Source organism: Scomber japonicus, chromosome 2 (genome assembly GCF_027409825.1).
Source record: "Scomber japonicus isolate fScoJap1 chromosome 2, fScoJap1.pri, whole genome shotgun sequence".
Lineage (NCBI taxonomy): Eukaryota > Metazoa > Chordata > Actinopteri > Scombriformes > Scombridae > Scomber > Scomber japonicus.
In genome coordinates, this window is record NC_070579.1 from 32,628,280 (window position 1) to 32,640,380 (window position 12,101).

The 12,101-nt window shown below is 38.4% G+C and overlaps 1 protein-coding gene across 1 annotated transcript; it reads left to right on the plus strand.

The window, feature by feature from the left end:
* Nucleotides 1-445: 445 nt before the first annotated feature.
* Nucleotides 446-5,625, plus strand: si:ch73-109d9.3 (uncharacterized). Its single transcript, XM_053327362.1, has 4 exons — nucleotides 446-844; nucleotides 2,171-2,292; nucleotides 2,487-2,595; nucleotides 3,824-5,625. The coding sequence occupies exons 1-4, from the start codon at nucleotides 538-540 to the stop codon at nucleotides 5,056-5,058; spliced, it is 1,773 nt and encodes a 590-aa protein (XP_053183337.1). The 5' UTR covers nucleotides 446-537; the 3' UTR covers nucleotides 5,059-5,625.
* The last annotated feature ends 6,476 nt before the right edge of the window (nucleotides 5,626-12,101 follow it).

Sequence of the window (12,101 nt, forward strand, 5' to 3'; positions counted from 1 at the left end):
CGAGCAATAACAAGGAGCACAAGCGATGGCTACACGGCTAGCTCGGTGGAGCGCTTTGAACGCATTCATTTGTAAAGCCGAACAGTAGTAACGCGTCAAAACCAGAAAAGTAGGTGTCGATAGACCGACATTCGAGGAGCTGCCATGTTTTGTACAATTACCTTCCTGTGTAAGATTAGTTGACGGTTTTACGCCGTAGTTAGCATAGAGAAGCTAAGCTAATGAGTCACATTGGCTTTCTCGCTGACAGTATCCATGAATCCATGACAACAAATAGCACGTCGAGTCGCAGTGCTACAACCATATCAAACGTTAAATAAATAAATGAATATGCTTGTGTTGCTCGTCTCGTTGAATACGCACAACAACAAGTGGTTGTAACTGCGCAGCTGGATGTAGTCTGCTCTGCGATGATGGTGTACAGACTGAACAACCCGTGAAAAACTACAGCTGAGGTCCTTCAGTTCGGTTTTCCTTAACACACGGGCTTCCCTCGGTATCAGTTCACTTGACACGGGACATCTTACAGCTGTCATCATGTCGGACCTGGACACACTCATAGTCACCTTCCAGACTCAGCTTTCCGATGTGATGGAGACTGTGGTTAAGACAGCCATGTATGAGGTCACTAGGTTGGTGGAGGACGGCTTCTTGGAGGAGGTAAAGCGGAGGAACCAGGAGGTAGAGGCCCTGAGGATGCAGCTGCAATGGGCTGAGAGGAAATTAAGTGACCGAGGGGGGAAAGAAGGAGGAAGAACTGGGAAGTGTGTTGACTGTGCCAAAGATGATGTTGAACTGTCCACTAATGATACGGAGGAAATACCTGAAGAACAGGAGCAGGATGGTAAGAACTAGGACTGGTTATCGTTTAAAACATATGATACCAGTACCAATCTAAGGAAAGTGATACTGATACCAATTAGAGCCTGTCCGCTTTATCTGTCAACCGATATTATCAGCCGATATTGACCCTGAACTTGATCACTGATATATTGGTATCAGCAAAGATGTTGTCCAATAGATGCCGATATTTAAAAAAATAAAAAAAAAATTGAAGTTATATAAGCAGCATTTCATGTTTACTTGATCATTCTTCTTAATTCAAGTTTAATATATGCATGTTTTTTGTTCTTTGTGTTTTTTTTATTGATAGCTACTTTTAGTGATTACATTTTCAGTGAAGTTTACTGTTTCAGTGCACTGATGTCATTTTACACAATAATGGTTATTGTTAAACTGTATGGCCTCCATTACATGTCTTTATCACAAATGTTTGATAACCACAATTGAGGGATAATTGCTGTTTATTTAAATATTCTGGATATATAACATTATCAGCCAATATATTGGTATTGGAATTATTTTGCTTCTTAATATCGGTATTGGGATTGGTATCTCCTATTCTTCCTCTCTCTCCTCTCTACCCCAACCGGTAGAGGCAGATGGCCGCCCACTCTGAGTCTGGTTCTGCCTGAGGTTACTTCCTGTTAAAAGGAAGTTTTTTCTTGCCACTGTTGCTCATGTGGGAATGTTGGGTCTCTTTAAAATTAAACCTGAAGAGTTGGGTTTAGAACCTGCTCTATGTGTAAAGTGCCTTGAGATAACTCTGTTGTGATTTGGCACTATACAAATAAAGATTGATTGATTGATTTGCTTGATTGATTGATATTAGCGCCTCAAATCCAGTATCGGTCGAGCTCTAATACCAATTGGGTACTTCAGTCGATACCCATCATGTAAATAGAAGCATTAAATTGCATAAAATGCCACCACTCCTCCACATCTAAATGATTTGATTTTTGCACAAATGCATTTTGAAAGTCTTCAAATTATTAATATTTATGTTCATAAAATGCTCAAAATCAGTAGATAGCCAAATAGTCATATTTGCTATCTCTGGCTACAGAAAGAATTGATTGCAGGTGTCGCTTGACAGGACACGTTTTGATACTACTTGGTATTGATTTATTTTGGTTGATACCTTAAAGGTATTGAGTACCAGTACCCAGCCCTAGTAAGAACAAACAGATATAATATTAGTTTAAGAAAAAAAAGTCAGTGACAGTCCCCAGTGCCAGTGATCATTTGGCATTGCCAGGATGTAAAGAGGTGGTATAGGGTTAAAATAATACTTGGATTGTTTTAATACTACATTGTTTTTTTCCCCCAGACGTATCGGGGGGATGTGGTATGAAAGAAGAGGGTGACTCTGTTGAAAGATGGACAAGAAGAGGAGAAATGAAATCGGAGTCAACACAGGTGGCTGTTCTCAGCCCTGAAAGGGAAACTCAGGTGAGTCACATGACAATCTCAGAGACGATCTCATGTGACATGCTGTTAAACAATCTGAGTGACTTTTCTCATATTCATGAATTAAATATGAAAGGAAACGTGTTCAGTGATACCAGATCAGTTTTTATTGAAGCGTCCTTGTGCAGATTCACTCAGACATGCAACATTTACAATGTGCTCTGTGTCTTGTCTAGGTAATGGAAAAAGAGGATGTGATGCCAGCTGTGGATGTGAAGGAAGAAGAAGTAAATAAGCTCTCATGTTCTTCTGTGCATGTGGGAGGGTGGAGTGTTAACCTTGATGGTGAGCATTATATGCATATATATTATTTTCACATGAATAATGTGCATGGGCATTTTTTTTATCCACCCCTATGTATTGTGGTAGACCTTGGAATTCATTTACTACTGTGGCTTGTGGACAAACATGTTACTATGTTCTCAGGCTGTTTGGGTCATTCCATGTGAAATCAACAGAGACCTCCTGACAAACCATCTTGGATTTCCTTAATACATGATGTCAATAAAGTCACTGTACCCAACAATTAGTGGGCACAATTTTCAGCTTGTATCTTCTTTCATTACTGAGGTATAGAGGCTTTGGAAACGAGGCGTGGCAGGCTAAAAATTACTTTTAAACTGTTCATGTTAGATGTTTAACTTGTGAAATAGTTGTAGTTGTAGTAGACCCACAGTTGCATATTTGCCAAGTTATGGCTTGCTAAAAACTATTTAAAAAAAAAAATCTTTCATGCTTTGGAGCACTACATCTTCACACAGAACCACATCAGTTCTAATGTTATAGGACTTCATTAGCAACCAGCTGCATGCCTTAAAATAAATCAAAATGTCTGATATATGAGGTCCTAAAATGGAAAAAATGATTTCACACTTACAGTTTAAAAGAATATTAACCATGTATGGCTACCATAAAAACAAGCATACCACTGGAAACAGCAATTATAAATGCTGTTTTAATTAGTAACTGCGCAAAATATGAAATTGGTACCTTGCAAGCTATGACTTCTTTTTAAAGCCTCCATATCTCAGAAGTGAAAGACAATGACACATCAGATCATTTAAATCTTGATAGAAATCTTGATATATAAAACTCATCTTATAATACTTTCCTAGCAACCAGGTGCGTGTCTGACAGAAATCGAAATGGTAAAAACAATTTTCACAAAGAAGATACGACCTTAACATTTTGCACACTAGCTGTTTGCTAAAATTACATTATTTACTTCAAAAAGTATTAGATATCAGTCCTGAAAATGAATGACCCATTTCTTATACTTTTTTGGTCTTATCAACTTATTTATGAATATATGACCTCTTAGCTTCTGTAATAAATATTATTAGTTTATTAATAACCCAATCAATTTTGGGTTGAAAAAAAAAAAACTTCAGTGGGTGAAATATTGTGTATTCAGGTTCATTTTGGAATAAATTACTGGGATGACCAATATGCTTTAAAAAAAAATCATTGATCTCTTAAAAAGGTTCTTGAAGTCATTAATATGAGTCATTAGTCATTGATATGAACTCCTTTAATCAAATTTATATGCTCTTTTTTTTTGGTAAAACAGTTTCCCACAGTGCTAGTGAAATGACAGAGGCACATCTAAAACAGACCCCAGAAACCAGCGAAGGTGAGGAGTTATTGAGGAATGTAGACCCACAGATATCAACTGCATATGTCTTTCCTGAGGACCAGGAGGACTCTCACATGGCTAGCGATTCATCTTTCGAGATGGACACCGGTTGGGCTGGCCTCACTCACACGACAGCTGGGTTGCTGCATAATCACAGACTTGGAACTGATAAGGACTGCGATGCAGCCAAAATTCGGGGTTCTCTAAAGCAAACAGAACACGAGCTGTCAGACTCTCTTACAGCAGATGTTCAAGTTCAGCTTACCCCAGGCAGAGATCACATTTCATCCTCAGGACCCCGTAAGGCAAGTCTGCAAAAAAGTGACCCAGTGAATGTGTCTATCAAGCAGGAGGTTGTTGATTCTGATGGGTGTGAGAATGGCAAACACACGGAGAAGAAAGCAGGGACAAAGTCAGGGACGGCATCTTTCTCATGTTCGGTAAGGCGGCACAGAGTGGGTTCAGAACTATTCAAGCAGAACCACAATTCCCATAAAGCCACAGTGCAGGAGGTCATGAAGCTGCATTCTAAAATGGGTACAGGTGTCCGGTTGCAAGCCGCCATACAGCACCTCCATCGACCGATGAAAAAGCTCCCTCACACGCTCTCTAACAGCACCGGTGCAGCATCGTCTGTAGCTCACTCTCAGGTCATGAACTTAAATCCCCTCAACAGAGTTCCCACCACATCTAAAGCCGCTCCACCTCCCACGCTTTCAGTCCAGCGAGTACACCTGGGTGATAAACAAGCCACAGCGCTCAACCGAACTGGCGCCACATGGGTCAGCATCAAAACCCAACATCAGTCTGCTAACCCCTTAACCCCTCCAGATTCTCACCCTAACCCTGGCCCCAGGCATCCACAGCGCTGTGGGCAGTGCGGAAAATGCTTTCCCCACCCCAGCAACCTGAAGGCCCACCTGCAGACTCACACAGGGGAGCGGCCTTTCTGCTGCTCCCTTTGTGGCCGTAGTTTCACAAAGCTCAGCAACCTCAAGGCCCACCGGCGGGTCCACACCGGAGAGAGACCCTACTGCTGCTTGGCTTGCGGCAAACGCTTCACCCAGAAATGTAACTTGAAACGTCACCAGAGGATCCACATAGATGTATGATAACGGACAGCCAGTGATGAAAAGACAAGTTTGGTGTGTGTGTGTGTGTGTTTCTTTTTTACATTAAAATGCTACAGTGTCTGTCTCCTTTGCAGTGTAATACAGTTGCTGTGATGCATTGCAAGGCTACTTCTTGTGTACGTGTGTCTTGAAGTGATTGTTCCAAAGTTTTTCTGTGCATTCCATGAAGGTTTATATACTAATCCTTTTTATCTGAAGGTGTTGTAGTGTTATTAAAAGGATGAAAATCAGTGTGTTGTAAATTCATCACGCACAAAACAGGTCAACTGTCACCACTGGTCAATACATGGCAATTTATTCTGTGAATATTCAAATTCTTCCTTTACATCCATTACAGTATGAGCACAAAAAGCACTTCTGTTTGACCATGATCAGGGCATTGAATTTGTTTGCAATCACTTTCTATCTACTTTAATTTTCTGCTCCTGTCATCCTGCTGCTCAATTCTCCAGTCTGGTTTTCTTTGTGTTTCCATCTCAGACAATATTAATATTGTTCTATTCCTATTTATATATTATAAATATATTAGATTGATGTTAATTTCACATATTTAATTGCTACTGGAGATATTGAGGATTAAAAAAATAAAATGAACTTTAAAACTATTCAAACTGTAGATTTTTCTTTTTGAAAGAAGATACATGGAGGTCTGGTGTCAGTTCAAACCTAGTAATTGGAATCTTTGAGTGCACATAATGACTTCTTGAAGTTGTTCTTAACATTATGCAGATAGTTGCTTTAAAAAATATCTTCATCACACTCCAAATGAAAAAAGAATCCACTCACTCAAATCTTTTCAATTTGTGAGCTTTTGGTCAGGGACCCTCTTCAAGGAATCATTCTTCACATTTGCTGAATAACATTTTCAGTTGGTTCTTTATAGCAGCTCTCGTGTTAAATATACATCATACAAACCTAGACCTCGCCAATTCATCAATTGAGTCTCAAAATGTAACTTTCATTCTTTACGTTTTATTAAAAGTATTACATTTAAATAATTTTATAACTCAAGTGTGATGTGTTGTGTTTCTGTGCTGAAATACTGCATATTTTGAACAACTTGCCATGCTTAAATGATGTTGTGATAAAAACAGTTATTGATAAAATGTAACTGTCCTCCAAGAACACCTGTCAAGTTTGACAATGATATTGCAGTACCTTAACTGACCACTAGGTGTCAGACTTTAGCCAAACTTGTAAACATGCAAGTATCAGGATCATAGCAGAGAGTTTTAAATCATTTCCAGTCCTCTTTTCTGGCTGCTAATGTATTAATGGAAAATAGTAGTACTCTTAAAGACAACCACTTAATGAGTCACAATTAATTCATACATGTTTTTACATGTAGTTGATGTCTGCCTCTGTGTGTCCAGACTGTGTGTACACATGTGTAGACCTATTTGTGTGTTTGTGCGTGTGTGTGCGTGTGTGTGTGTGTGTGTGTGTTATGTATCTCATGTTCAGGATTAAGCTTGATGTGTTGTATCTGTAGTTAAAGTCAGAGCAGCACGATGCAGGTGGTGCAACCGATAACATTTTAATCTTATTTTCAAGATTAGGAAAAAGCCAGCAGAGGCTGAGCTCTCTCTCGCTCTCTCCCTTTCTTATTGTGTGTATGTGTGCATGTGTGTGTGAGAGAGAGTGTGTGTGTGAAAGAGAGAGAGAGAGAGAGAGAGAGAGAGAGAGAGAGAATATGGATTAAAGCAGTGCTTCTACTCTAGATGATATCTTCTCTTTTTGATGTTTGAACCCAATAACAAGAGAAGTTATCTACTAGGAGCAATTGAGAAATATACTTAGCTGAATCTGCAGTGAGCATAATACATGGCTGTGTGGGAGGATTGTGAAACCAGTCTGTAGGCTCACACTTAAATGTGTGGGAGTACACAGTATATATAAACATTTTCCTGTGTGTTGGCCAACATGTACTGTACCTGTGTATTTCAAACTGATGATCTACAGTATGTATTAAACTCATGTTCTTTCTGCCCTCTTAATGGACTATACTCTGTGTTATAAGCATTACTTCAGAATATTTGAATTACTAGAAAAAAGCCCCACCAAACACTTTAATTTTCTTCAGCCTCCTCTTTTGGTCACATTTCCTTTTCTTTGAACAGATACACTCTGTCTTGCCTTTCGGTGAACAGTAAGCCACATTAATGCAGCAGTATTATGAGGAGTGAGAGGCTGTGTTTCTGTGTAGATGGAGCGTATTTTAGCTTTTCCTTTGGCAATATCTAAAAGCTACTTCCAACTGAGCTGCTGTTCAGTTGGATTTGGTTCAAAAAAAAGAAAAAAAACATACAGAAAAAGGCTATACAAAGACAGAGAGTTAATGGATCCAGACAGTCATGGAGCACTTAGGGATGTTGTTACAAGCTTGTACAAATTGGCAATGCAACAGATTGGCACAGTGGGAAAACAGGGTGAAAATAACCAGCGGCCATGACAGTTATTAAAGGACATAAAGGATCATTACAAAATAAAGGATGATCTCAATCGTTAATTTTGGTTAGTTTAATGTTACCCGATTATAATACCTACCCTGTTAGCACAATTTAGCTAAAGTCACTAATGATAGCTCAAGTGTGCACCATTTAGGGACCCCGTGAGCCAGCTTTGGTCCGAGGTAGTGGGGCGTCTTTTCAGAGTGTGAAAGGCAAGATAATGCACTCCTTATTTAGAAGGTCCTGCCTTCCAGACTGAAAAGACGGCACCAACCATAAGCTGCAACTCTGGGCTCCAAAGTGGCTCCAAAAACAAACCAATGGGAGACATCACACCATGCTACATCCATCTTTATATACAGTCCATGGGAAAACAACAACGTCAACAGACGTTTGTTGTTTATTTCATTTTCTCTTTATTTCTTCTCCCAAATAAATATGACAATACCCTCCCCCCTTTCTGTACTTTCCTCCCCTAATAATTTTTGTACATCCCCTAAATTACCCAAATGTTTCCCCACACACAAAATCCGTCTACTGTATATCTTTACTGTCAAGGCTTGTTTTGTAATGTGTGCAGCGCAGTAGTATTCTTTAGCCACTTCCTTTCATTACAGAAGCCGTTAACTTATCCGTGAGCTGGGAGGGACAAAGGAAAATGAGGAAAGTGCCAGACAAGAACGTAAGCAGACAAAGGATGTCAAAGGATAGTTCTACTTTGAATAAGAATAGAAAGAATTACAGTTTCTTCACAAGTTTCATCAGAAATTCTTGACATCATTGGGAATTGTCATCCACTTTACCTCCTGTTTTTAAAATTTACAGGGCAATCAATAGTTTTAGCAGTGCATGACTGGACTTGAAAATAATGTCTCTTCCGAGTTAAATTGATAGCTATACTTGAAAAGAAATGTCTTCTTTTCTCTTCTGTGTCAAATCTTTCCAATGCTAAATTCAGTGCTTAACAGGCTACGGAGTGCACCGTGAAAGATTTATACCAAGTGTTGCAAGGCTAGTGTGCCTTATTCATAACGCCTTCATATTTCATAAAAGCAGCTCATGCACAAGAAATAGAACTTTGATGTTTTCTTCATTCAAACTTTTACTCATTTGTTGTAGGTCCACTCCTTGAGTTTCACCTTCTTATTATTGGGTCTGAAATAATAAGTGTAGGTACTGAGCTCGCTCGCACTACTTTTCTTTTTTTTCTGGTCATGGTTTGTCTACTAACCTTAACTACATATCATTATTTGACCATGAAAGTTGTCTAACCTTAAAAAAGTAATGCTTTTAACCCAAACCACAATGTTTCCATCACCTTATACAAGTGCTTAACTTATTTCAAACCAGAATCTTTTCCAAAATTTAAACACGTGTTCTTAGTGCCTAAACCTGCAGTTACTTGACAACAAAAAGTTTTGGAAGACACAGAGAAAATGTCATTATGCTGATTATTAGAATACCGAAATGGGCTTCAGATCAGACCATGGTGAACATTATACCTGCTTAACATTTTCATTGTCACTGTGAGTATGTTTGGATGCAACATTTCATTCAGCTTAAAGTACCAATATGCCGGGTACCAGAGTATTTCTAATAGGGGGAGAACTCCCACTCTCAGAAATTTGGGTTGTGTAGGGGGCACTCATGAGGTAGTCCAGAATCAATGGCACTGTAGCCCCAAAATTTAACTTTTATGGGGTAAAAAAGAATCTCTGCCAATTTTCATGATGTTTTCGGTTAGATGTTAGCAGTACAGACAATAGATATAGTTCCATTAGATTGGATTTTCGCAGCTTTCATTCATTTCAGTGATTTACCTCAATTCCAGGTTCATTAAGGACTACCTTGGTGAATTGCAGCCAAATTTGGTAAAATGGCGTTAATAGGAACTGAATAGGCTCTCTGTAGAAGAGCTCTGCTAATACAACCTCACAGCGCTGCTAGCATGACTGTAGACACTCATTCATGTTTATTTTATATATTAACCTGTTTCTTTGAATTATTTTATGTGAAATTTGTCATTCTACTATAAAGTTACCTTTTGTTTAGGAAGTTGCTATAAAAATAAGCTTTATATTATTGCTATTAAAGGTTTTTATATTATTTATTATCAGCATTATCCCCTAATGGGAACACTTATTCATCTAATTCAATTAATGATACTGATATCTCACGTATCAATTTATTGGATGAAGAAAATCTATATAGTCTAAATCAATCTAAGAAATCACTATATTTGTTCCTGTACATTCATCCTTAGTTAAAAGGGACTTGCATTATTGTCATGTCAATGTTCTAAACAATGTCCTGAATGCTCTACCAGCTTGGGGTCATACACACATTGCTGATCTTGTTTACAAGGTCTGGAACATGAAGCTACAAGGTCACTTGCATTCTTTCCTTTAGCTTTAGTGTTGCTCTGCCTTCCTTTGTAAATATATCTCTCAGCAGGTTCTTCAATAGGTTATAAAGAGGCAACTCTTAACAAGACACATTTAGTGCCATTCAAGAGAACTCCCGGTGATCAGATAAAATACTCAGTTAATGTTGTCCCTGGACACAAATAAGCACTTATTTGTTCTTAGTAAACAGGATTGAGAGTGTCCACTTGAAATCGGGAGTTATTCATGAAAATGTGTTTTTGTCTCTCTATGCACATATGTGTGTGTGTGTGTGTGTGTGTGTGGAGAAAGGGAGTCAAGCATGCCAGTAGGGCTCACACCGTCATTCTCATTGGACAGCCATGCACATCTTTCATCACTGTGTGTGTGTGTAATAATAGCTGTGCTGGACTTTTTCCCCTGCCAGTCTCACAGTTTGACGCTTGTTTGTCCTTCAAGTCTGGCAAAAGCTTCTGAAATCACATAACCTGTCTTGCTGTGTGTGTAAGTGCATCTACAGTGGATGGACACTGTAATAATAAAATCTTCTTTTCATCCAAGAAGAAACCCTAAGCATTCCTACTCTGCTCACATAATGACTATGAATGACTATGAATGTATTGTAAGCGCTCACATGTCTGATTTATTATAAGCTTCTCCACAGAGAACCTTTTGGCTAAGCAGCAAAGGGTCAAGCCAGATCCTTGTTAACAAGGCCTTTGAAATGAATCTGAGTGCCTACAGTGTTTTTTCTCTCAGTTATAATGTGATTTCATTTTGTCCTTGAGTATGTTCGGCAATCTAATTAAATATTTTACACAATTACATTTAAGCAATTATTTGAGTGTTCCGATGTTATTGGGCACAGAGTCAAATTAACATGTTAGGGGAGACAGAATTGTCGTTGGGCCCCTAATGACTTTCTCCTATGTTCTCCCACCCTGTGCATTCGGTACATGCAATGTTGCCTCCATACAGCAGATTATACATGATAGTTAAAGTTATTTACCCTGACATCCACAAGCCAACCAGCACTCATATGCTGGAATTTATCTGACCTTGTGTCAATTAGTTTAAGGCACAATACAAAAATGCAGTGTAAAGACTGATTTAATGTCAATAAATTCAAAATATCACAAAAAATACTTAAAGATACTTAACTTAGTTGACTGTGTCATCTTAATTATGATGTATTTGGACACTGTAGTATATTTTGGGTCCCACACATATTATCCTGCTGCTGTAAATACTCACTATTGCCCCAAGTGTGTGTTATTCTGCAATTCATAATAGTCCCCAAACTTCGGTTTGAGTAACAATTGTAAATTACTGAACTCCACTATAATAGGATATTAATTGTGGTTCTTGGATACTGTGGGCTCTTTAAAAAGCCACTAATAACCCATCTGTTCAGACAGGCATTTTATGTTTTAACTTGTCTCTTATGTCTGTTCCTCTTGTATATTTTATCTGGTGTCTTTGTTTTTATGAATTTGGTTTGATATAATTGTATTTGACTTTATTTATTTGACTGTGAAGCACTTTGTGACTGTCTGTGAAAAATGCTTTATAAATAAACTAACTTAGTTGCTTAATTAGTCTTTATTAAAATTTAAACTATAGATTTGAGACCCTTAAAAAAAAAAGATTTACGCCTCCAGTAAAAAAAGAATGTGATATGCCTTTTTCACACATTTAGATTTGTCAAAGTCACAAAGGCCCAGGTGTTAAAAAATTAAAAACATTAACAGTGGCTCTGTTCTATTCAAGTGCCAGGTAAGTCATGACAATGTGACAGTGAGCCAGCATGCACAATACCACGACCCTGAAACTGCAGCTAAGTGGAATTGAGCCATCATTCATTTTTTAAATTATATGAGTGCTTTCCTATACTGTGACAAAAAAACCATTGGGGCTGAGCACTATAGGCTAGGGAAGTCAGATTTTCAGCTCTCTGTTTTGTCTTCTGGCCCACTGTACGCTACCAGCCCACCTTCAAATGGCAGACAGATATTGATAGAAACCAGCTGGTGAACACAATGGAGCATTTAGCAGCTAAGATTGCCAGCTAAGTACCAACAAATCAATTACTGCAGCTTTAAGTAATTAGAATTTGATTTTGTCACGGGTCAAGACAATGTCACAAGATTAGGTAATAAGTAATGCTGGGTCACTCTTAAATAGGACA

Bases quoted from the DNA above. Each gene is read 5' to 3' on its own strand.
- si:ch73-109d9.3 (XM_053327362.1), top strand. From the start codon at position 538: ATGTCGGACCTGGACACACTCATAGTCACCTTCCAGACTCAGCTTTCC. The intron at 845-2,170 runs GTAAGAACTAGG...TTTTTCCCCCAG, and splicing joins TGAAGAACAGGAGCAGGATG to ACGTATCGGGGGGATGTGGT. The intron at 2,596-3,823 runs GTGAGCATTATA...ATGAGTCATTAG, and splicing joins GTGGAGTGTTAACCTTGATG to TCATTGATATGAACTCCTTT.